Source organism: Papilio xuthus, unplaced genomic scaffold (genome assembly GCF_000836235.2).
Source record: "Papilio xuthus unplaced genomic scaffold, Pxut_1.1 DF827756.1, whole genome shotgun sequence".
NCBI lineage: Eukaryota > Metazoa > Arthropoda > Insecta > Lepidoptera > Papilionidae > Papilio > Papilio xuthus.
This window is the reverse complement of record NW_013530893.1, coordinates 4950035-4977395: the sequence shown is the minus strand read 5'-3', so window position 1 is coordinate 4977395 and position 27361 is coordinate 4950035. Positions and strand designations below refer to the sequence as shown.

At 33.8% G+C, this 27361-nt stretch overlaps 1 protein-coding gene across 1 annotated transcript; it reads left to right on the top strand.

Annotated features, from left to right (window-relative positions):
* The first annotated feature begins 1648 nt into the window (after nucleotides 1-1648).
* LOC106116395 (sodium-coupled monocarboxylate transporter 1) lies at nucleotides 1649-26769 on the top strand. Its single transcript, XM_013310220.1, has 10 exons — nucleotides 1649-1762; nucleotides 15320-15534; nucleotides 19896-20038; nucleotides 22650-22852; nucleotides 23958-24089; nucleotides 24303-24662; nucleotides 24777-24907; nucleotides 25190-25440; nucleotides 25709-25854; nucleotides 26078-26769. Exons 2-10 carry the CDS (start codon nucleotides 15327-15329, stop codon nucleotides 26439-26441), a joined length of 1938 nt encoding a protein of 645 aa, XP_013165674.1. The 5' UTR covers nucleotides 1649-1762; nucleotides 15320-15326; the 3' UTR covers nucleotides 26442-26769.
* The last annotated feature ends 592 nt before the right edge of the window (nucleotides 26770-27361 follow it).

Here is a 27361-nt window from a genome sequence, read left to right as displayed (position 1 = left end):
TATTATAAGGTGGCAAACGAGCGAGCGGCCACCTGAAATCGCTGAAATAGCGAAGTGACCGTTGCCCATAGACATACGCAATTGCATATGCGTTGCCTACCTTTAATCGACGGAGGAGAGGATGCACAGAAAGAAAATGTTTTCCCTTTCCATGCATCCTCCTGCATGCATCCTCCATCCAAAGTCCACTTCCACTTCCCATGCTTTCCTTAAGAAAAAGGGTGGGAAGGGAAATATGACTAAATTAGGCCTCCGGGACGCACACTCATCAGACTGCACGCGGAATTGCTTCCACTTCACGCCTGTCTTCTGTGTGGTCGTGGTATTTCACCGGTCGTGCCGGGCCAATTCGTGCGAACATGTTAAATCGGGCTCTACCACTGTTAACGCAATCAAAAGATTCAGCTGTTCATAACGCAAAATTCCGCAAATTTTCGACACTAGTAAGGCAATCAAAACCTACCGGGTTTTATTGCACAGATAAAGGAAAAATATTCCAATATTGTACATTGTCCTTATACAATAGTAATCCAGTCATGGAGTCCAACTGGACTGGATCAATAATGTAAGTTGAACATAAGTTTTTGCAGCGAAAACCCACAGTAAGACCATCCCCGGATGACGTCACGATATTTCGTCACGTGCAAACTTACGTGAAAAACAAACGAACGCTTCTAATGAATTTATTTTATAATTGTTATTCAGTTGAAACTGAATCATGTGATTTAGGTTTTTGTTATTTGAATACATCGTATTTAATATGTAGAAACTACGGTTATAAAAGTGATACGATATTTAAACTGAAGGAAAGAAAAACAACTTTGAAATAACTATTTGAAAGTAACTTAGGATTTAAATACGAGTAAGTTACTAGCTGACGTTGTCCTGTCCAACTAAGAATAATGATAAAGTTCCGTTAAACTTCCTTATTTTTTATTTCATAAGAACCTTCTTCTGACAATAAATACCACAGAGAAAGAATAAAATAATTATTCGAAGCGAACCATTATTTTTTTTTCGAGATATAAATAGAGAATGTTTTTATTTATATACAAGCTATAGCATAGAGGTCATGACGTAGCAAACTAATATTAAACACAGTACCCTTCCGTCATTTAGACAAAACATAATTAATTGCAAATAAATGGGTACAAACTTTCCCTTTTTATATTAAATTTATGTATTGTATTTTAAACTAAACCAGTTGCTTTCTAACGAAAAAAATGTCATTATTATGTAAAACGGCAAATTAGTTATCGGATTACGACGGTTAATATGTAAAGTAAAACATTAAAATTCACAAAATTTGAATTAAGTACACGCAAATATCTAAATAAAAAAATCGATAATCCAAACAATTGTTACTTGTAAATTAAATTTTTATTAATAAGCGTACTTTTTTACTATGCGATAGTATACTGTTGATGAAAAGCTTCAATAAAAAGCTTATAGTGATCCAAAGGAAAGCACAGTAAGTACAAATATCGAAGTATTTTTTCAGGAGGAAATTGCTACTTGAAAACCGCTGAGTCTTCTTACTTTAGACATCTTAAATCAATGTAGATTGAATCAGAATGAATTTTTGTTTACAACGCAAACATAATAATTATAAATATAAAGGCGAGGCTACACTAGCAGTGCAGACGGTGTCAGTCATTGAAACGCGGCGGTCGTCGCGGACAGACGTGTGTGTCTTATTTGTGCAAGAGTGGACGCGGGCCAAAGTTTACGTCTATTTTTGTGAGCGTTTGCGGAACTTTTTGTAAGTATTCGTTGTTTTGTTTATCATCAGATTGATTGATCTGCGGGCATTAATTTTTTGTACCTCGTCATTTTTAAATGCGGCCAACTAATTTGAATTTTATTTTTTAATGGTACAAGTTATAATTATTTTTTGTTTTTGGTAAAATATTTTGGATATTTTTTTAAATTTTCGATTACACGAAATATATTTTCAGACTAAAATAACAAGAATACGAAATCTTTATGCTTATTTTGAACATATCATTATAATTGGTTTTTATGTGACTTTAAAATTAATTAGTGTAGTTATGGTCTGTTTTCATTACACCCTTTAACCCTTTCAAAGCCGATATGTTAAATATTCATTGGATGATAATCATTTCAAAGATATTATTAAAATTTGAATTTGTAGTTTGAAACATTTACATGGAAAATATCTTTTGAATAATGTATTAAAATAAAACAATGGTTCTTGTTCTTTTAAAGCGAAGTTTCCAAACTGAAAAGAACCAGTTTCCTTTTTGTCTTTTTTTAAGACGACTGATTATCTAAATAATTTCTGCTTAAGATTTTTCGTTTATTTTTAGCGTCCTTTTTTTTCTGAATATAAATTACATAATCTTTAAGATCTTTTCGCATGCACTGATGAATAAGAAATAAGTTTTTACTTGTTCACTGCAACATGTTTTTATATTTACAAATGTGACTCATAAGGGTAGGTAGATGTTATGAGTTTTAAATTTACATACATAATTTACGAAAATCTAATGTTTCGTATTCATCTGCCAACAAAAAAAAATTCTCAAAAATAACGTCTTGGTTTAAAGTACCAAGGCGTCATAAAATAAAATCAAGGAATGACAATATGGTGAAATATTGTAATGTTTTGCAAATAAATTTAAAATCAATCTTATAGTTTAATTAGCTAGCGCGACAATATCAGCCTGGAATTAAAAAAAAATATCCTACGATTTCGAAGATAACATGAAATGGACGCGCATTTGCGAATAGAAGGACACACGTACAGACAAAAATATTAAAAAGATAACTTTATAGTTCATTGATCTGCAAATCTCAATGCAAAATAAACATGTAATTTGGTTATGTTATATTGTTTATTATTAATTTAATTTATACGTACTTAAGTACGGTATAAACACATCACAATGAAATGTAATTCTTTTGACATAAATAAATAATTATTTTTTTAAATTTATTTTTCGAATAATAAAGTATTTGTGTTGCTGATAACAAAAAAAACAATTTTTGAAATTCTTGTCTGTCTGTCTGCAAGGTCGTGTTTGTTAAGAGTGATCTCCGCAACGGGTGTACCGATTTTGCTGCGGGGATATTTAGAGTTATTTTTTTCTGTGCTGATGAAGATCGCTAGTAAAAAGTACTGACCAAGTATAATTGGTTTCTTGTAAATTAAAAATTATTTGTCATTATAAATAAAACTGGAAGAAAAAATAGGGAGACAAGGTTAATGTGCGTTTTTTGAGGACAGTATATTTTTTACATTTTACTTTTTTCTGTTTTTATTACTCATTGTTCAAGACTTTCTAAAGAAAATGTTTTGTTTAACAAAGTCAATTACTATGAAGGTAAAACAAAGATTTTTTATTATAGTAATTAATACGCTTTTATTTACTTTTAAACGGTACACAATAATTTTATAACCTTTATAAATAATTTTTATCGAATGAAAGTCAAATGCGTCATTTATGTCATCATCATCAGCTCACTATACGTCCCCACCTAGGGGCTCGGAGCCTACCCTAAGTTAAGGGTGACTAGGCCATAGTCAACCACGCTGGCCAACTGCGGGTTGGTTGACTTCACACATACGAGTATCTTTGAATTTCTTCTCAGATATGTGCAGGTTGCATCACGATGTTTTCCTTCACCGTAAAAACCGACGTTCTTACGGTGAAGGAAAACATCGATAAATGTACATACGTACATCGGAAATCGAAAAACACATTGGTACATGGCGGGATTCGAACCCTGGACCTGCAAATTGCAAGTCAAGTGCTTGCCCCCTGAGCCACCGACGCTCTCATTTATGTAATTACATAAAAATAAACATAGTGAACAGATCTTTGGAATCTAGAATATTTCAAGAAAAAATTAATGGATTTTTTTTTAGTTAACACAGTCGGCCTTCTTATTTTTTTTTCACTCAATACTGTAACAGTCAAATAGAGTTTCCATTGCCGAAAATCTTGTACGAAAAATGTCATAAAAATATTGGAAATTAGAATACAGCTAAAAAAGTCAGTAACTTTAAAATTTCAATTTGGAATAAAAAATTATTGCTATGTATGATTATGTAGTTGTTATATGATATTTGCTATAGCTGCGGTGAGACTCGTGGCTTCCATTTTATAAATACAAACTGACTCGTTGCCTCCTCAAACATGTTACCAGACAGTGGCTCTCAAACTATAACACTATAAATTAATTTTTCGACAACGCGACGTTCAAAGTCAAATGTCATGTCAAAAATAAATGAACTAAGATTATAACCCTCACTGGATTATTTGGTTATTCGTAATATATACTATATCTGGCTGATCTATCCGATATATTCCCAGATTCTTTTTTTTTCACTGAACTAAAGCATTTCTGATTCGTCTAAAAACGATGTAAGTTTTGTTAATTGCTCTTAAGGCTATTCTATGCATACTATCTTACTTCATACTATATAATATTATAAAAAAATACGAATATTTGGATGGATGGATGTATGTTTGTTTGAAGGTATCTCCAGAACGACTGTATGGATCTCGCTGAAATTTGGCACAGATGTAGAACATAGTCTGGAAGAACATATAAGTAGCCTATATAAAGCTTTTTTAATACTGCGTAAACGGAGTCGCGGGGGGCAGCTAGTTAAGGATAAAGACATAATTTGTCTGTTTAATCTCAGTACTAGATTACATTACAGTTTGACAACCTCTGTCCCATCCCTTTTTGAGATTCCTGTCTTTGCTTCTTGTTTTACTTGTTATTATATCTCATATGTTAACATATCATTCATACTTGGTTGTAAATAAGTAGTTTTTTTTTACTTTAAGTTATTTAATGCGCAGTTAAGTTACGAGTTACAAGTACATGCGTTCTGGAAATTAAGGTCAAGAATTTTTATTTTTATTTTTATGTTACAACAAGATAATTAAAAAGGAAGTAAGTTATTAACACAATTTATAATCATTTTGTCTTTTTCCTCAGTTTTTATAAAATAGATAAATATAAAGAAATTAAAAACAAACAATAGGAAATGAGCTTTCAACACAATTGACCAGGATTGCTTCTTTTTATGTTTGATGAACTGCAGATTAGATCATGGCTCACTTATGAAGCAAATCAGTGACTCTCAGTTCAACTCAATTTTTACTTGCATAGAGTCATGATTTGCGTTTTGAATGTCACCATAAACACATATCTTTGAAGTTTTTTGCATATATTTCCAGGTTGCATCATGATGTTTTCCTTCATCATAAGAGGGTTAAATAAATGTACTTATGTTATTCTAAAATCGATAACATACTGGTGGCGGGAATCGAACCTGGACTGTAGATTTCAGTCCAGTCCACTTAGGCGCTTAAGAACTGCGTCACCGATGCACTACAAATAAGATAAATTGGTCTAATCAAATTAACCTAGAATAAGGGGTTTGTGTTGTTTTTTTTTATTTTTTTTCTAAAATATTTTTTTGTAAATTTACTTATATTTCTTCTACCATTCCTACTAAGCTCTATGCTTGTGCTAGGATATGGTTTTCCGAAAATAGTCGAGTGGCGGGATTCGAAGCCCCGACCTCGTGATCGGAAATCCGTATCCTTAACCATTAGGCTATTGACGCTTTTGAAGGATTACTTTACTTAACTTCTTAAAACAGCAAGGTATTGAATCAATTTCTTCAAACTATTTCATTGTTTGAAATCCGTTGTAATTTACCTTTCCTCACTGACAAACATCCTTTTATCCCACAGTCCTGAGAAATATGAGTCATATTCATATCTGTACTCATGACTATTTAAACAGATCAACTGAATAACAGTATTGTTTTGCTTTATAATTACGTCAGTAAGGAAATTTACTAATATTCATTAGCGAAATGAGCACAGGGCACGGAAAGTTTAAGGACAATATTATTTTTGGCGCTTAAGATGACAGTTTTGGTATCGGCAACTCACTATACGTCTCCAGTGAGTTAGTGACTAGGCCATAGTCAACCTCTGTGCGGTTTGGTTAACTTCACATATATTTATGATTTTTTTTTAGATTGTATTGATGTACATAATAGCCGGACATAATCGATATTCTATATTATCCGTACATCTCGAACTGCTATACTCAGAGACTTAATTGGTCACCTTAGGAGACTTATACATTTAGTATGAAAGAGCGAAATGTTTTAGTGTTCATTATAAGAGTCCGGCTTATCCTATTTATTATCGCACTAATATTATAAATGAGAAAGTTAAGATGGATGGATAGATGGATGTTTGTTAGAAGGTATCCACGGAATGGCTTAACGGACCTCGCTGAAATTTGGCATAGATGTAGAACATAGCCTGGAAGGACACATACGATTCTAATTTAGTTCTTTTTAAATTCCACTTACTCCTAGATATAAGACAGTGTTAATTAAAATGACTATCTGTTCAATTTCATGCTTTATATTATACGACTGTCCATACTATTTGTGACTGAATTTGTCCGACTTTTGGCAGCGTGGCCAAATTCGTTTCGTATCACTCGCGGAGCACGTGCGCGTTGCTTTCACATATATTTCTGTTTTGGTATCATTTTCTGCTTCGACACTCATTGGAACGATGACAAAACGGTATTTTGTTTGTTAGGGAAAAATTTGTTTGATGTGTGACTAAAATAAGTTCTGGCTTTTGACTTTTACATATTGTTAAATTCGAATTTATGCTAATTTATATTACGTATCGTTTTTTTACAATTCACGGCTGAAATACTTGTAAAAAGTTACACTAAAAATCAAGTCTAGAATTATTTTTTTTAATAATTGAATTTGTCATACTATTTTTTTTAAATATAACATTGCAAACAATCGAGCGGCTACCCGAATTCGCTAAAATAGCAAAACGACCATGCCCATAGACTCGCAATTGCAGACGCGTTGCCTACCTCTAACCGACGGCGGATGGGACGCACAGAAAGTATATTTACCCTTCCTATGCATTCACTCCTCCAAATGCGATTCCCATACCCATCCTTACAAGAAAATATTGGGAAAATGACGGGAGGAAAAAGGACTAAAATTAGGCATGAAATGACCGGAGTTTCTGTGTGTGTAATTTCATTATGCGTTCATAAAATCACTTAATTTATGATTGTTTTGATCAATCTGTTCACATAAATTGCAGAAATTCCACAACTGTCGCGGTAACGGATTAAAATTTTATAGCTAATGAACTTTAGGAATTAATTTGTAAAGTGTACTCTAGTAAGTTCGACATAAAGTTTAAAATCGTTTGTTCCACGTAACAGTTGATTGAAGCAGAAGGTATGTAGATTAATAATGTTTTTTTTTCTACCGGATGTTACTGGCTACTTAACTTTGGTTTAAAATACTAATATTATGTATATTGCATAATGTTTTTGGTTAGAATAGTTTTTTGCGTGAACTATGTCGGCTCTATTGCGCCGTAAACTCTTTGACCGATTGTAAGGCTTCCGAAAAATTGATGATTTGTTTTTAGACAAAGATTATAATAATTTGTAAAATTTATAGACAGTCTTACAAATGTTTATTTCTTTTATAGATTAAACAAGGTGTCATTTTTTGTAACTTTTTCTTTTGTATCTTCACACATAACTTTGAATCTCCTCTAAGGTATGTGAAGGTTGTATTACGATGTTTAACTTAACCGTAAGAACGTCAAATAAATCACATGAAAATCTGCATCGCGGGCTTTAAACCCAGGACCTGTAGATTACAAGTTAAGGTCTTAACCGTTGAGCCATCGACGCCCTCTGACGTAACATATGACATTACGACTGTTAACACCATGAAATTACACTCGGCTATTTCAATGATATACGATGATTTGGAACAAATTGTGATGTAAATAAATTTTAAACAAAGATGTCTAGAATTTTCTAGCGTATTATTTTGTGTTAACGTTGATTTCCACTGCACACTAAAGATTATATCAAATCTATTTTTCAAAATAAAATATTATAATCTTCCTATACATGCGAAAGTTTAGATAGATGGATGTTTGTTAGAAGGTACTTTCAGATCTTCATTAGCACAGATGTATAACATAGTCTGGAAGAACACAGACTACTCATAAATATTTTAATTCGGTGTGAAAGGAGTCGCAGGCGACAGCTAATAAGAAATATATTATGTGTTTTTTTACAGTTGTTTGGATAATATAACCTGGTGGTATGTTTTTTAAATCTTTTGTATAGCAATGATTAAAAGTTACCAAGCGATAAAAACTTAACACAAACAAAAACCAATTCATATGCCACTCGTGTTTCTTTAGTATATTTTTAATTTTATTTGGTAAAGTTTTAAACGATTTAAAATGAGCAATTTTTAAAACAGCTAGCTGTCGCTCGCGACTTCGTCGACGCGGAATTATAAAAAAAAATAGTAGCCTATGTGTTCTTTCAGACTATGTTCTATATATGCTAAATTTCATCGCGATCCGTTCAGCCGTTCTGGAGTAGCCTTCAAACAAACATCCATCCGAACATTCGCATTTCTAATATTAGTATATGTTTTTAAGGTTACGATACATCTACTAATAAATTTAACCGTAGAGATGTATGTCTATATGTTTTGATTCACTTCGTAATATAGCAATTTTACATCAATTAAGTCCATTATGAATCAAGAAAAAAAGTTAACGTCAATCACGTAACGTTTTTTCTTTGGAACTAAGTTCATTAAGTATGCATTTTTTATGTATACAAGTACCAGTAAAGTAATGGATGACATGTAACGATTTAAGTTAAGGCAATATTGCTTTACAACCAGTTCATTGAACTTGAATAAGAAACAAAGATGTTCAATTATGTGTAAAATACTTTTTGTTATGCCGTGAGGACTGCGGTTAATCCTTAAGATTAATACGATGAATATTTTCACTACTTTGTATGAAATTAAAAACAAAAATAGCTTAATTGTCAAATCAAGAGAGTGATATGGCTCAGGGGTTAAGGACTTGACTTGACTGGAGGTCTTGGGTTTGAAACCCTATGTAAGTCGTTATTAGTTAGAATCCTTTGGCGCGAATGTCGTGCTTTCGTTACAAATTCCAGTGTCAGAATGATTAGTGAGGGGACGCAAACGTCGACATTTTAGTAAGGCTAGTGTTGGGTCAATACATATTTTCGGATTTTCTTCCTAACAGTACCAATGTGTTTAATCCGTCGTTCTTACCTTAAAGGAAAACTTCTTGTAACCTACATATCTGACATAGGGTAGGCTCCGAGGACTGTGATGATGACGATGATAAATTCAATCCCGTGGTTTTAAGTTGGATTAGGATTAAAGGGACGAATGAATAAAACATTCTGATTAAAATACCTAAGACAAGCGAATGGTGATCGATCGATTGTTAAATTCGGTCGGCAGCTTAATAATTCAAAATTTAGTAAGTAACAAAAACATAAAGATGTTTAGTTATATCCTAATCGTTTCTTGGTATTTGCCATGCGTTTTTTCGCTTCATTGATTAACTCATAATCAGGTTTGCCCTTGTATGTGACCGTGTTAGAGGCTATTATTATAAATTAACGGAACCGTATTTCGAGGCACGCTATTAGTATTTTACGACTGCTTGTCCTTTAGCTAAAAACCTATTTAAAAATTAGTAACGTCTTGTTTAAAATTTCTTAATTAGTTAAAACGATAAGTTATGAAATAAAATCTGTGTACCCATTTTTAAGGAAATTGCTTGAAATTTGACACCACTTAAAATTTATGGATGGATGTTTATTAGAAGGTATCTCTGGAACGGCACGACGGATCTTGATGAACGGCACAGATATAGAACATAGTCTGGAACAACACATAGCTTATTTATTTTTTTTATCGCTCGGAAAGAGTCGATTGTCACTGCTAGTTGTTAATAAATTAATTCTTTGCTTTTAATTTATGTTCGAATTTTGACCACATTTAATTTAATTGTCCGACGGTGGATTTCAGAGTCCAAATTCCCTGTTTCAAATATTGTTATCACTATTTTGTCAAAGATCATGACAAGTGACTATTTTTATACAGATATATTGCTCTCAGAAACCCACAGAATGTTATTTTCTCATTTAATCTTCGAGAGTATACGATTATTAGTAATCACTTCGTGATTATCTCCCCCTCCCTGTTACAACTTAGAAGTGTCGGTTCAACAATAAAATATACTGAGTTTTCCTCAAAAACATATAATTATACAAAAATTGTCCGACACAACGTAAATGTTATTTCTTAGTCGTGAGTTTTAATGTTTTATCTAGATTTTAGATCTCGTTTCATACGTTTAATTACGAAAAACGACTTATAAATGCCAGTGACACACAACGGGTAAACCGGAACCGAAGCGAAGCGTGATTTGATATTTATACGTTGTGTGTCACTCGTTTATTAATCGAATAAAAGACAAGCTTACTACGTCAACACGAATCTAATAATTAAACTATTAGCTTTTTCCCGTAACTTGTCAGCGCGGAATTTAAAAAAAAAACTTAATAAGGAGCCTATGTGTTCTTCTATGTTTTATCCAACATGTTAATATTTCCACTTATAATATTAGTAAGATTTGTTTTGTTTTCGGTTCGTTCTCCTGATTCGATGTTCGCTTCGCTTTGATTACGCTTCGTTTCTTCTGTGTGCTACAGGCGTGAAGAAATCATCGGGTTTTTGATGTACAATGTAACCGGTCAGAGTTATTTGAAATAAAAATTAAATGACCGAGGACTTTTTTTTACTTCGTCGTATTGTAATAACGTTATATTATTCACTGGGTGCAATTTTAATCTATTACTATTTTAAATTAAATACGCGTACGTAATTATTATTCTGACAGATTTGACGATTCACTCCTATGACGTCATAAGGATCAAACGGAATATACAGGGTCGGACTTTATGTTTTACGCCGTGCCATTTTGACTGAAGCCTAAACGACTTAACGGACTATATTTGTGCAGTATTGATAAAGCGAGACTTTGTGATTTTTTTCAAATCATTTTTATATCAGCTTTTTTCTGTACATTAATGTAATAATGAGGATACAAATTATAATAAAAATAATACTTCAACATTTATTATCTGTTGTTACAATGTTCATTCAACTATAGTTTGACATCACGTAGTCTTCAATTATTATTTTATAACATTAATAGGAAATGATAGGCCGGGATATCCATGTGATTTAAACACAATGATATGTCCTAAGTATTATCCAGGATGTTTTAGAATTAAATATAATATAATACTTTTATTACTGGTTTATAACTCTCATTATAATTAATAATGAATTTAATTATTTTTAAATTGAAAACGATGTTATTACCAACAAGAAGTAATTTTTTATCTTTTTTATATATCATAATAATAAATGCGGCCCTGGAATCCTGTCATACTAATAACGTTCAGGATACTACACGTTAGAATTTTATTGTGCGATTAATTATTTTGTCTCTATTCATTGCGTAGACAAAACATATACTTACAAGGTGATTCTACGAAGTGTTTTCAAACACTTTCATTTGTAAAAGTAAACAAAATATGATTGTTTATTAATCCATTATCTTCGGATTTTTATTGCTTAAACACTTGTGGAAATTATTGTTTTTGATAGATAATAAGAGAGAGATGGCGATATGTATTTGAATGAGTTTCGGTAGTGGATATTCATGGTTGGATTAATCACCATCTTAGAAGCAGGCAACGCATCTGCGGTTCCTCTCGTATTGCTGATGTACATGGGCGTCGGTGAACTCCTCGGTGTTCCCGCTGCTCGTTTGCTCTCTTCTCTTATGTAAAAAAATCACAATATGGGTTGTTATCGAATCAAAATATGTTTATTAAAAAAAAAGTTAAGAATTTTTATTAAAGTAATAAAGTTTGACGATTAGAATATTATGAAATAATTTCGAAAAATAGGCATGTTTTTTGATATAACGTTTCAAATAATAGACAGGTTTGTAAATTATTTTCATCAAAACTTTAATTAATTCGTGACGTGTGGGGCCTGCACAGACGTATCCGTTAATAGCACCACTCAGTAAGACGATTGCGTTCACGCGCCAGCAAGCAAATGATAAGAAGTGACTAGCATTTACGTTTACAGCATAAATAAACAATTATTTAGTCTCGTCGCAGACGATATACAATTTGAGCCATTCGTAAAGAATTACAAACTCGAGATACTTAGAGACACAAAATCTAATCATAATCAGTTCACTATCCATCCCCATCGAAGAGCTCGGAGCCTACCCTAAGTTAGGGGTGATTAGGCCATAGTCAACCACGGTGGCCCATTCCAGGTTGGTTGACTTCACACATATCTTTGAATTTCTTCTCAGATATGTGCAGGTTGCATCACGATGTTTTCCTTCACCGTAAGAACGTCGGATAAATGTACATATGTAAATCAAAAATCGAAAAACTTATTGGTGCATAGTGGGATTCGAACCCAAGACCTGCAGATTACAAGTCAAGTGCCTAAACCCCTGAGGCACAGACGCTCTCACAGAAAACGTATCCGACGAAACACGTTATGTTATTTCGACGCTAATTAATTATTTACAATTTGTTAATATAACTTACTCGTTTACTACCTTATAATTATAAAAACGAGCTCTTAACCCTAATCTTTTGATAAGAATTCATACCTTAAATTTAATAATAATAACAAATTATCTTAAATTGCTATGATAACATTAGACAACTGATAAATCTAGTTGTAAATGATTCAGTGTTTTATAAATAGATATCAAACGAGTTATCTTTCTGAGACAGTGTTATCTTTGAACCGTCTAGTGAAGACAGGGAGGTATTCACAACGACGATTTAAATCAATTAAATTAATTTTAAAGCATTAAGGAAATACTTAATCTTATGAGACCATCATTACTATTAAAACTATTCTGATAATTATAAAGTATTTGCATTGTGATTTTTGATACCAAAACCGTATAAAATATATCATCATCCCTGTCTCTATCTTTGACGAAACAGAGAAAACAATATGTTTTAAACAGGAATTTTTCGTCTCATAAACCGATGGTCACTGTACCTGCTACTACATTCAGATGGAGAATACATATCGAATAACATCTCCTTAAAAATTGGTTTAGGTTACAATGAAAATGATATACATACACGCGAATGCCCTCCTGAGTCAGAATGTGATTAAATAGCGCTTACTGCGACGTATACGCTACGGTGTATTCCGCCTCTGTAGCTACTCATATCCATGTACCTACGATGTGGACTATCGTTTGCTGACTACAAAACAAGTTAGAACTAAAGATAGAATCCTAAGAAGTTTCTAGATTTAAATTATACGCGATCTTGATGACCGGTCTGTAATAGGTCCGGGAACAAGTCCCGGTTAACGTTTATTTATAGGTTTACTTACAAACATAGATCTACAGCTGTGATAGACCTGCCATAATATTTTAAATAAAATTGATTGACTCGGCAATTGTACTAAACAATCTTTTAATATAATCTATAATGTTTTATTTGAAATATAAAATATTTTTAATATTGATATGGTCATTATAATGCGTTGCTAGGTTAGCTAATTATATAAAAACTTAAAACAGAAGATCCCTTTAATTAGGGACTGATTAAATTAACCGACATTTATCGTTGCTTGACATGCTTGGCTGTTGACAAGTTTTGCTTTAGCCGACTTCGTTGATACAGATTATTGGTAAGTTGTTAAAATAGAATTCTTTATAATTTTTATTTTACGATTAGGATCCTGTTAAAGTTGTTAACAAAAATATCTATGACTAATTTTTTGCAAATATAATCAGCGTGATACTTTGACATTTAAACTTTAATAACGAAAGGTCGATTTATATTAAACTCGTCTGTTGGTTGTATTTCGTCTATATATTAATAGTAAATAATTCTTACTATTTTTTTATTATTTTATTATTAAAACCAATCTTACTTACTCCGCTGGCGCATCGACCCAAAGTGGGTCTTGGCCTCCGACACAAGAGATCGCCAAAGTAACCTGTTTTGCTGCCAGTCCTTCGCTTGTAGCTCCCGCAAATCAAACTCTACGGCGTCTCGCTAGCGGTACCTGGGCCAACAGATGGGTCGGCGGCCAGTCGGGGTCCCGAGATATGCTGCTTTGGCCTTTCGATTTTCCCTCATCCTCATGAGGTGCCCAGCCATCGGAGTCTGTGAGCTTTTGCTTCTCCGATGATATTCGGCTCACCCACTAGCGTCTCAATTTCCGCGTTGTAGCTTATTCTCCACCTGCCGTCTTCTCTTTGTGTAGGGCCCAGGATCTTACGCAAGATTTTTCTTTCCACCACCAGAAGCATTAATACCAATCTACGTAATAAAAAATATTAAATCTTATTATCAAAAAATTGTTTACACTTCTCACTATTTGTCATATATTTTCTCTGACATACTCTGTTTCTATTCAGAAAACAATCTTTATAAACAACAAAATAATTTAATTAAGTAATATTTATTATGACTACTAGCTGTCGCCCGCGACTCCGTCTGCGCGGGATTAAAAATAGATGTGGCCGATTCTCAGAGCTACTCAATATGCTCACAAAATTTCATGAGAATCGGTCAAGCCGTTTCGGAGGAGTATGGGAACGAAAATTGTGACACGATAATTTTATATATATAAGATAAAAATGATTAAAAACATGGTGATACATTTCACACTTAAAGTCATGAACAAGGCTCTTTGTATAACTCTGTAACATATGACGCAGTACTATAGTATAGTATTGTTTTAAATAAAGACGTATTTAAATGATAATAACATTACATAACAAATAAACAAAGGTCTGTGCGTGCTATTCATGACTATACGCAGTTTTGGTACTACTCTGGGTAAGATTTCTATGGCGCCTTCTTTTTGTTATCATGTATTTGGCGTTGTGTGTATGTGGGTGTGTGTGTGTGGGGGGAGGGGTGAGGTTACAAGGTTACGTGAGACAGTGTAATTCACAAACTGTGGCGTACCTTTCTGTCCAGCGCCCTGGGCGACCGCCCAATCGCGCCTTAATTTGATGCCGGCCCTGGATATTGCGAACATGCTAAGATTTCTGTAATTTCTAAATTATGGGATGTGCTTTGATAATTGCCAAAAAATCTATACTTCTGTAAAGGAAATTACTTAAGGTGACTGAAAGTAATAAATACATAGACGTGGAATTAATACATAGACTAACTTATATTGATCATTGTAGCGTAAAGAAGACGACAATAAGGAAAATCTACGCGAAAGCGCCTAAATTTTCGGATTAACCCTTGCAAAGCCAACAGATTTTGTATTCGTTCTTAAATAAATTCTTTATTGTTCCAGATTCAAAATGAAAACAGGCTGGTTAGCATGGGAATGCATAGTGTTTGCAATCTTCATATTCGCGTCATCATGTGCTCCGCTGTGGCGTCGACGCAGGGACGCAGCGGCCGGCGGCAGTGCCAAGCGCGCGTACATCTTCGCCGGCGGAGGAGTGTCAACATTGGCAATGATATTGTCCGTTGCTAGGGGCACACTTGGAGTCAGATCTTTTCTTGGTAAGTACACCTTGATATATCCGGCATTTGATATACTTACTACCCGTGTGTTTTATCCTCATTAATGGACGGGCTATAGACGTAGTATTTTGAGCCTATTTGATTTGCGCCATTTTGGCGCTAATGGTAGTGGTTTGTAGCGTTGGTGTGGATTCAAACTAATTTAGGTAGGAACTAACTAAAAGCTATCATTTCCAAGCAATCTCCAATCCATTTATGTAGATCAGAGATGTTATAGTAAAACGTGTTATTGTGTTACAAAGGCAATTTTGTGATTGAATTATTGCAGTTTACCTTTAGAAGGTTAAACTAGACCGGACTTGAGGTAGCGGAGTGCTAAAGGTTAGCCTAAATATTGGCAAGAATATCTGAGCTAAGATCTGATCTGAGCTGACTCTCCTGCTTTGACTCGGATCGTTAATATAAAGTTACTTTAAGAAAAAAAAACATTTTATTTATGGTAGCACATTTGAACTATATATAGATTCTATGATCTCTTTAAGTCATGTTTTGTACTTAAACAGTTACTAACTAGTTACTAACAGTTACTAACTGAAATAAATGTTATCATGACATCAAAACTTGATACGATTTAAATCGGCATACTGTAACATTATCAATGGATTATTTGCGTCATGACTTTCCATCACTAAGTAGATGTTGATGTTTTCAAGTACACTCTTAAATCATTTTCAAGATATAAGATAAATACAGATTTATCGGCTATATTTATCCTATTGTAAGTTCTAGATTACATTGGTGAGTATTATATTTTTATAATACTCAATCTCTTACTAATATTATAAATGCGAATGTTTAGTGGATGTTTGTTTGAAAATATCTCTCAAACGATTGAACATACCTCGATGAAATTTGGCATACGTATAGAACATAGTCTGGAAGAACACATAGGCTAATTATGTTTTTTTTTAATTCCGCGCGGACGGATTCGCGGGCGACAGCTAGTAGGATATATTTGTTACACCCTCACGACTTAATGATACAACAGATTATTATAGTGCAAATTTTTCCTTTACAAACAGACAGTACGTGCCAGATGTGTCGTTTTGACAACTCAATTGTAAACCAGTAATTGTTTTCTAAGCTTTGTGTTTCTGAACGATTATAATTTCTTACTGGAATTACTATTAGTTACTTCTTATTCTAAGCATTAATAGCGAAAAGGAAAATATAGTAGGTTACTAGTGGTCTCTCGCGGCTCCGTCCGCGCAGCGTTAAAAAAACACAGTTAGTAGCCTGTGTGTTCTTCCAGGCTATGTTCTGCTATGTCAAATTTTTACGAAATCCATACAGCCACTCTCAAGCTACCTTCAAACAAACATCCATCCATCCACCTATCCAACCATCCATCTATTATTTATTGCGGTACCTAAACTTGACTGGATCAAATGTAACAAAAATTTGCAATCTTGAACCCATCAGGTGACAGCCATTTATTTCTCTAACCTATCGCGTACCATTTTACGAATTAGTGAAAAAACAAATGACAAAATTATTTATTAAACTAAACAAACGGTATTGTTATCTCTGTTTATTTTAAAGAAAATAAGAGAGATAGCAACAGTGCAACAGTGTCTCACTGTAAATGTTACATGAATCGATTTAAGTCCCATTCTTGCATTAGAACATATTGCCATCCCTGTCATTCTCTTTGATAAAACAGAGACAACATTATGTGAAGTCGAATTCCACGATTATTGTTCTCTATAGTTTGGGAACCTATAATTTAAATTTAGAGGTGACTTTAGAAGATACAAGAACTGTTTAATTTTCGTGTAATGTACCAGGCTAACATAACTACATGTTAGTATTAATTTAATATTAAAAGAAGCCGGATCTTTTGAGTGACATTCGTATTTCGAGCACGTGTTGGACGTGAGCGTTTGCTTGGCTTCAGACGGGTCATGATAACGACCAACACGTGTCTATTCACGTGAATTTTTGTGTAATTTTATAATTAACAATTGCCTTAATTTAATATTATTTTAATTTGTATTTAGTAAACATTAATCTTACTTATATTATAAATGCGAATGTTTAGATGGATGTTTGTTTGAAGGTATCTCCAGAACGGCTGAACGGATCTCGATTAAATTTGGCAAACATATAGAACATAGTTTGGAAGAACACATAGGCTACGAATGTTTTTTTTAATCCCGCGCGGACGGAGTTGCGGCGACAGCTTTAGAAAATAAGACTTAATATTTACTTTAGATGGATATGTAGTACAGTTATTTATTACCTTTTAGTATTTAAAATAGATATTAGGAATTTAGTAATTTTAACTTTAGTAGTTCAATGTTTAGTCGAATTTTCAATTTTTGAATGGTGTAAAATTGTGTACATGCTTAATAATTTTATTAAAAAAAATTACATTGATTTTTCGTCGTTATTTCTAATGACGGCGCGAAAAACGAAAAACTTTTTTATCGCTCATAATTGTTGAGTCGACTTTTTTGATTATGAACATAATTTCAGTTGCACACATGTTGCGTTATTTCTTTTCGAAATGATAGGATTTTTAAATTAGTCGGATTACATTTGAATTGATAAAAAAATTGTTTTTGTACACTTACAATGATGATGATTACTTCATTGAAAAATAAAGTCGATAAACGCGATGTTCCTAAAAAAAAGTTGTTTTCATAGAATTAACTAATTTTTCAACACGCTAATATAGACTTTAATTATTTTATTATGGTTATAACCGTCTTTGATAGTCGCTTGGTGATAATTTTCGATATTTTAAACTCTACTTAAATTACTCTAAAGGTACGCGTCCATCGCACGGCGCGCAACGGATTTTAGTTTGCTTTATGTGAAGACGGCATTTATCAACTAGCAATCCGTTGCAAGCCGTGCATGCGGTGCGTCCGGCGCGGACGAAGGTACGCGTAAAAAGTCGTGGGTGTTTGAAATCCGCCATACGAGTATTGTGAGGCATATTAGTAAACGAACAAAAATCTACCAATAATTAATATTAAAAATATTTGAAATTTACCAAGAAAAATTCCAAATCTTTTTTGTTTTTTTTTTTAATCCTTGGATCGCCATTAAAGTTATGAATGTTATAATATTGTAAGTTTATAAGTAAAATATTCCATTTGGTAAATCATTAAGGCAACCATTGAACCATCAAATAAACTCAGTTCATGTTAAATACATTTTTCTCATAATTTAATAACTACGAAGCATAAAAACTCTTTTGAATGTAGAAGTTTTTTTTTTTGCTTATATTAAGGAAATACTCACAAGGACGTAAGTCGACTGATACTTCGTATTATAATGAATATATTATTTAAATTAATTTAATTAAATACTATATAAATATGTTGCAATATATATATAGCTATTATAATAGTATTAAAAATAATTAGTAGGTTATATATTCCTAAAAACTATGTTTTACTTCTATGTCGAATTTCAGCGAGATCTATGCAATTATCCTGGAGATACCTACTAACAAACATACATACATCTAAATTTTCGCATTTATAATATTAATAAGAACATCATCATCATCATCACTATACTCAGCCTAAACTTGTCCTTGTAAATAAGTAAAAAACTTGTAAATAAGATAACAAAATCATAATATAAATATGATAATAAGATTATTAGCCATTGGGCTAAGAATATAATTTACGATGTTTTAATTTGTATTAAGAGACGATATTTGCGGTATAATTTCGGATAAATTTAACTTTTAACTTTCCATAGCCTTCCTAAAATCCATTTGGATTTTTAAATATATACAAGGACACTTATATAAACATGAATAGACAATGTAAATATACAGAAAATGTCAACTTAACTTTATTGCAAGTGTATGGATTCTCTCCCGGTTTAAGCTCTCAATTAACATGAACTTTTTCTCTTAGAACAATACTCCCGTGAGAGCTTCTTTTTTAAATATAACCTGTCGTCCTTGGATTGTGTTTACCTTGTTTAAACCGGTTGCGAATACGCGGAGTTAAATACGTCCAAGACGTTCGCGTATTGTGTTTTGTTAGGAATAACTTACATTTTTTTATAACACAAAAATGGACATAGAATTGCAACTGTGAATTTCAAATGTCGTGACAAATCACAAATATATTGTTGTCTCTGTTTTATCAAAGCGAATAAAAGGGATGACAATATTATAGGTGCAATAAAATTCTATGTTAAAAATGAGATTGGACTACTTCGTTAAAGTTTCGGCAACGCATCTGCGGTTCCTCTGGTATTGCTGATGTCCATGAGCGTCGTTGAACATCTCGGTGTTCCCGCTGCTCGTTTGCCCCCTTCTGTTATATAAAAAAATGTTAAGTAAACTTAATTGAAGTATTTGTTCTCAGGATTCCCATCGGAGCTGGTGTACCATGGGTCAGCGATGTGGGAGACGCTGTACGGTATTATGCTGGCCTTCCCCATCGTATGCTGGCTGTTCATACCCGTCTACTACCGTCTACATACTAACTCAGTTTACGAATATTTACAGGTGAATAATTGCAAATCTATCATAAATATTTTTAGCAAAAAACTACGTATATATAACAGAAGAGAAGGCTTATAGCACATAAGTGACTAAGTAACTAAATTTATCCTAATTTGATGTCAGATGGTTTTGATTTCAATTTGCTTCTTGGCTATGGTCGTAAGTAGTAATCGACTTGATACAATACAGAACACAGTAGATAAGTTTATGGTTCGTGTTCACACAAATTCAGATAAAATATGTATATGCGTAAAACCATAAAATCACACACAACTCACGCTTATAACCTAGAGGGGTAGGTAGAGACTACGGTCCTCATTTGGCATGGCTAAACGGTTGGTATAAGGCGGGATTCGAAGCCAGGACCTCCAGATTACAAGACTTCGACTCTCATATTTTTTTTTATATCATAAGGTGGCAAACGAGCAAGCGACCACCTGAAATCGCTGAAATACCGAAGTGACCGTTGCTCATAGATATACGCAATTGCATATGCGTTGCCTACATTTAATCGACGGAGGAGAGGATGCACAGAAAGAAAATATTTTCCCTTTCCATGCATCCTCTCATCCGGAAAGTCAATTTCCACTTCCAATTCGTGCGAAGATGTTAAAGCGGGCTCTACCGCTGTTAAATTGGTAATTGGTAATTATTGAGTATTACTCTTAACATAAAACATCAAAGTAATACTAAATAATATAATGCAAGTAAACAATTGATAAATATAGTAATTCATTTGTTCTGAAATGTTTCTTTCACTGGCAATCGCAATGACAGAGTATTTGATTAGCTGTATTTAAAAACAAACAGCATGTCTTATTGCGATATTGCACGTGCGTATTTATACCTCGAACTATAATATATAAATTCAATTTATATTAAACGCTTGATCTATGTTAAATATTTTCAAAATACGATAGAAATATTACAATAGTGGTTAGCAACGTAGTCATTTGTGTATCTAGCTGTCGCCGGCGACTCCGTCCGCGTGGAATCAAAAAAAACTTAATTAGTAACCTATGTGTTCTTCCAGACTATGCTCTACATCTATGCCAAATTTCAGCGAAATCCATGCAGCCGTTATGCAGATTCCTTCAAACATCCATCCTTCCATCTAAACATTCGCATCTTATATATATAAAAGAAAGTAGCGTTAGTTACTCTATTTATAACTCAAGAACGGCTTTACCGATATGGTTGAAAAATGGTGAGGAGGTAGCTTGAACATGGACATAAGATACTATTTATTCTTTTTTTTTCGAATTCATGCCTTGAAGAGCTGATTTTCATTTAACTTATCTATATATTAAATTTTTTATAAATCCACGTACGAAGTCGCGGGCGACAGCTAGTTTATGATAATAGTAAGATGAACAATCGCATATACAAAGTATAAACAAATAGCAATCTCTTATCAGAATACAGATCAAGGTCAAAATCTTTAAAGTATTTGCAAGGAAGAACAAATTTGCTAACATTGTAATAAAATAGGACGTGCTTGAAATATAATTTAGTAATATAGTAATAAACATCACGTACTATAAATGATCTACTAAATCTACGAATAAATGGTGTTACGTGCTCATATCACATTGACGGTTCTCAACACATTTGTGTTAAGGAAGTAAAGTACTCTCAAATAAGTAATTGATTTCTGACAAATTGACCCGCGATATCTTCCAAGCTTAATGTGACAAAGTGTGTTTGCTTCTTTCCTAATTCTTCTAACCTCCTAGATATCCTTATTGCTAATGGAAATACGACAATCCATCTTTAATTTAATCACTCGAGTATTGCTTTAACATAACGTCTTCCGAAATGGTGAAAAATGGATTAGGATTGAAGGTTCGTTTGGTCATGCTAAATGGCGATCCATGGTCTCTGCCTACCCCTCTGGGTTATAGGCGTGAGTTGTATCAAATACTAATAAATCCTCCTTGACATCGAGACTTCTACTAGACGTCAATTTACCCGAGCTATGCAATTACACGTGGTAACGTTAACATTAGATCGTGTGTCCTCGTTCGATTTGTTATAGCTATAATTATTTTATTATAATTTAATTATTTGCAGAATACATTTTATCTTATAACTACATACTTCCTATGTTGCTTAAAAATCTAAATTCTGATGAAAACATGGGATAAATAAGAAACTCATGAGAAGTTTGCGTACATCCTAAAAACGAACAGGTACCAAACTTCGCACAACATCCAGCTACCAGCTTTTTGCTGCAAATGGCAGCATTAATAAAACCTTTGGTAGTATCACTTCGCATCTTGACTTTGGATTACGTCGTAGTTTCCTATGAGATTTTACCGTAGCCGATGGCAAATCAGCTATGATGAAGTTGGATTTTCTGAGTTTATGTGATTAGAAGAGCCACTTGCTTACAATAAAATCCCTAAACTATGTATCTGAACTAAAAAATCAGTCATAGTTTTAGGGTTCCTGATATAACGTGGAAAAAGTTTAGCGTTTTTTGGTATAATAAAATGACTGAGACGTGGAAAAACACCACATCAGTACACTAAGACCATAAAATAAATCTATGTACGAAATCTTAAATTAGCAGATTCGCAAACCAAATTAAAAACTTCTTTGCTTTTTGCAGATGCGCTTTGGTTCCAACTGGGTGCGTCAGATGGCGGCAGCGACATTCTTAGTACGGCAGACGCTGAACTTGGCAGTGACAGTGTACACACCGACTGTCGCTCTGCATGCAGTACTAGCTCTGCCGCACTGGGCCTCCGCTGCTGCGCTGACTGTGGTCGCTATTGTATTCAATCTACTCGGAGGATTGGCAGCTGCTATTAGGTAAACATCCTTGTTCAATTCTCTATCAGAATGTAGAATAATACCGACACACTTGGTGAGATATCAAGTGGTGTTGAAAAAACTAAGGGTTTAATAAAGAGGAGGAAAATTCAATTAAATATTATGACTTTAGGATTGTTTAATGTTGTTATTAATTTATCGTTTTAAAAACATATCTGACGTTCCACACAGTGCGTTGTTTCCTTTCTCTCACAAAATATACCCCATTTTAACGGTCAGTTTATCCTATTCTTAATTAAAATATACTTGGGCAGATTCTCTCATAAATATAAGAGTGAAAAAGGTTTATATTCAACGTGGGAACTTTGATATGAAAACAGTTCTTGTGAAACTCAATATTTTGTTGGTATTTAAATGGGATTTCAGTCAAACATAATTGTATCATATATCTTGAAACACTTAAATCAACATGAGCTGCGATCATGTGATCTTAATGATCTGCAGGCGTTACATCAATGTGAGTGGACGGCACATGATCTGATACAATTGATGCTCATGCTTCTCGTTTATTCCAGGCATACGAATTGATAATGTCAAAACACAATCGTACCGTTCAAGGATTTAGTTACTCATTAGTTACCCTAAATAAAATGATAGCACTTAACTCAGAGCGTCGGTAGCTCAGGTGTTAAAGCACTTGACTTGCAAACTGCAGGTTTTGGTTCGAATCATGTGCTGATGTGTTTTTTGATTTTCTATTTGTGCATTTGTCCGATGTTCTTACGATAAAGGAAACCATCGTGATGCAACCCTGCACATATCTGCGTAGAAATTCAATGATATCTGTGAAGTCAACTAACCCGCACTGAGCCAGTATGATTCACTATGGCCTAGTCACTCCTAACTTATGGTAGGCTCCGATTTTGTCGTTGGGGACCTATAGTCAGCTGATGACGGTGATGATGATGACTTAACTCAATTTATTTAACGATCTTCATCCTTGGTTAGGTTTGTTACCCAAGGAGGAACTATCATGACATGAGAATGCTAGTATTTAGGAGGGTGTTACGTTTGTAAAGTAGATTATTTAGAAATAAGGACTGCAGTTACTTTTTCTTTCAATAAATTTGCTTATCATTTCCAGAGCGGATGTGATCCAAACATTAACAATGGTGATAGTGAGTGGTGCGTTCATTGTACAAGCCACAGTGAAGGCCGGCGGTCCTGGACAAGTCTTGAATGATAACATCGAAGGTGGAAGATTGGAATTTTTCAAGTAAGTGATGAGTATTTTATTTAACAACATACTAATGCAATAAAATGTCCTCGACTTGATTCAGCCTTGGCATAGATCCACATAAATTTATAGTTGCTTGTAAAAAAATTAGATAAGAAGAACACAGCAAACAACTTGCATACCTAACGTTTTTAAGTAGGTATAAGGATTTAAATGCAAAATTACTTGATGATCAATTGTCATTTGTTTCAGATTCACAGGAGACCCAACAGTTCGTGTTGACACTGCATCAGCACTGATTGGACAGTTGTTCATGTCAGTATCCATCTATGGCTGTCAACAGACATTTGTCCAGAGATATTGCTCCATGTCCAGTGAGGCTAGAGTACGAAGAACTCTTCTATCAAACGTACCTGCAGTAGCGATACTGTTCTCTCTTTCCTGGGTTGTCGGAATGACTCTGTACGCGGTCTACAAATACTGTGACCCACTATTAGCTGGCAGAATCTCGGCCCCTGATGAAGTTTTACCATTCTACGTTCAAGATCAGTTTTCCTTCTTCCCTGGAATGCTTGGATTGTTCCTTGGTAGTTTATTCAATGGTGCTTTGAGGTGAGTCAAAGATTACTAGAATTTGCTACACTCATTTATAATTATAATTAGGTTTCTGTTATATTTATGTGTAAAAGATAAGTAAATTAATAGAATATTTATAATTCTTTTCAGTTTTCTGGTGTCAAATATAAATTCTCTGGCGACGGTGACGTGGGAGGACTTTGTGTCGGCCGCGCCACCCTTCAAGGGCATCAGCGACAAGAAACAGCTGACTATCATCAAGATCATTGCCATATTATACGGTACATAACTCTTGGTATAATGCATGTGTAGTAATAAGAGCCAGCAGGTCAGATAATGTTATGTGAGCATCATTCCCCTTTAACGATTGGTTAAAAACATTATCGCAATGTAAATATACCTTTGGTTAACATTTCCTTTGAATATATATGACAGTGACTAAAAGACAGTGTATGTAGATATATGATTCAGGGTAAATTTCCTTAATAGCTATGAATCACGCAAATGAAAATCTTTTTTTATTTTTTTGAGTCTTTTAGTTATAGGTTGTTTTTTGTTTTCAGCAATCCTCATCATGTGTCTGTCGCTCTGTGTGGGCATGGTGGGCGGTGTAGTGGAAGGCTCTTTGCTGGTAACGTCAGCAACTTCCGGTGCTCTCCTCGGCGTGTTTCTTTTAGCTGCAATGTTCCCGGTCGCGAACGGCAAGGGCGCCATCTGCGGGATGATTGCGTCTCACGTGATTACCACCTGGATGGCCGCCGGGCGACTGATGTATGTCAACGATAAAGTTGAAATGCTGCCTTTGTCCGTTGAGGTAATTATTAGCATTGAAAATATACTACCATTGTAGTTTTAGTACCGAGAGACGAAGAACCAAACTCTAAAATTACGGAATTCAATTTAACAATACATTCATATGTCAACAACATACAATCACGTCAGAGTCAGATGTCCTTTCTACCGCCTTTTCCTGAAGAAAACGGAACACAGAACAAATCGTAAAGACATTAGTATCTCCCCGATTGGTTGGTTTTCACTTTTTAATAATACTGAATCTATATCTACCATAACTTCGTTTTCAGAAATGTCCAAATGAGACGATTAGCGTGTACCACAATGCTTTGCCGGTGGAGGTGAACCATACTCTCTCTCTAATCACGCCGCTGCTGCAGACCATCAACAGCACGCAACACACGCCGGTGGATACTCAGTCTACTGGAACCATCATGTAAGTATTGCATTTGTTTGTTAAGCTATAGAGTAGAATATTGTCATAGTTTTTTATGAAGATAATAATCACAAGAATGATTTGATTGCTTTTTAAGAAGCATAAAAGAGAAAAGAAAAAATAGTTAATTTCCTGGATCTTGTACATTTGATGTCATGTCTTTTTGTAAGCCGCTTGCTGGCTTGTCTACACTATTAAACAATATATTTTTTTAATTTTCCAGATCCGATGCTCTGATGAAGATGTATTCTGTATCATATATGTGGTACGCTGTGATCGGTACATTGACGTGCGTGATTATTGGGACTGTGATTGGGATGATTACTGGTACTGAAGAGGATGCATTTGACGAGAAACTACTTCATCCTTTCATCGCTAAAATAGCACGTAAGTTACCAGGACGTGAACGGAAGTTTACCAACGACGTAAATGAAAAGGCGAAAATCGAAAAAGATATCTCAGATAAAACTGAAGATACAATTATCGAAGATGGAAAACCAGACGTTCTTCCTGTATTTACAACTTCTAATAGTAAAATATTTGAGAATTACGAAAGATCTTCATCGCCTATTAGAACGAGATTGTGATGTACAACGAACTTTCCTGGATTGATCCGGGTTCTACAAGGATCCATACTTGGACCAATCGTAATGGTCCAATTGTGTTTTTAATGAGAGAAATAGAATACTAAAAAGTATTCGAACAGTCCAAATAAAATTTAATTAAAAGTAGTACGACTTAGGATCGTTTAAGAAACGAGCGGACTTTTTTCTCAAAGGCCGGCAACGTATAACCAAGTACTTTTAGTATTGTATGTCTATGAGCGTCGAGGATCACCCATGTTTTCCCGTCGCTCGTTTGCCCCGTTGTCGTTTTACGCGAATTTTATTTTAAACAATGATTTTGTGTTATTTACTAATACGTAATTTAACGTATTATTTATATTCGAATGTTAACTTTAATTTAATTTAATGTATAAATGTAAGTTCACAAACGTAACCCTTATTTCGGCAACTAATAGATTAATAAATTTTTATCTACACGTTGTTTTAAGTCTACTTACAAACAATTTTATAATCTGTAGTTGTCTAATTCAACTGCAGATATAAATAGCACGTAAAACTTTACTTAAGTTGGTTAAGTTTGTGTATGTCTAGAACTTATGAGAGGCGATATTGAATACCGCGGTAAAGAAGCGTTTACTATATCTACATCTACTGAAGTTTAGAAATATAATCATTGGCTTAAGTAAAGTTTAAGTAAGAGTAAGTAATAAGTAAGATTAAATAAGTTATCGATATGTTATAATATCGATGAGAGCTTAGTTTTTTTTATAATGTTATATATAAGACTGTCAACATTACATTAATTAAGGTTTATAAGGGCCAGTTCAGATTGAACGAAAAAAATCGCATTGTTTTTACCATTGCATAAAATATTTGTCTTTAAGATATAAGCAATTATAAACATCGTTTTCATTTAATTTGCTCCTTTGCATGCGACGATT

What these genes read in the sequence shown, in the direction of transcription:
- LOC106116395 (XM_013310220.1), top strand. Translation starts at nt 15,327, where the DNA reads ATGAAAACAGGCTGGTTAGCATGGGAATGCATAGTGTTTGCAATCTTC. An exon ending in CAGTTTACGAATATTTACAG is followed by an intron (nt 20,039 to 22,649) that starts GTGAATAATTGC and finishes TGCTTTTTGCAG; the next exon opens with ATGCGCTTTGGTTCCAACTG. An exon ending in TGCTGCCTTTGTCCGTTGAG is followed by an intron (nt 25,441 to 25,708) that starts GTAATTATTAGC and finishes CTTCGTTTTCAG; the next exon opens with AAATGTCCAAATGAGACGAT.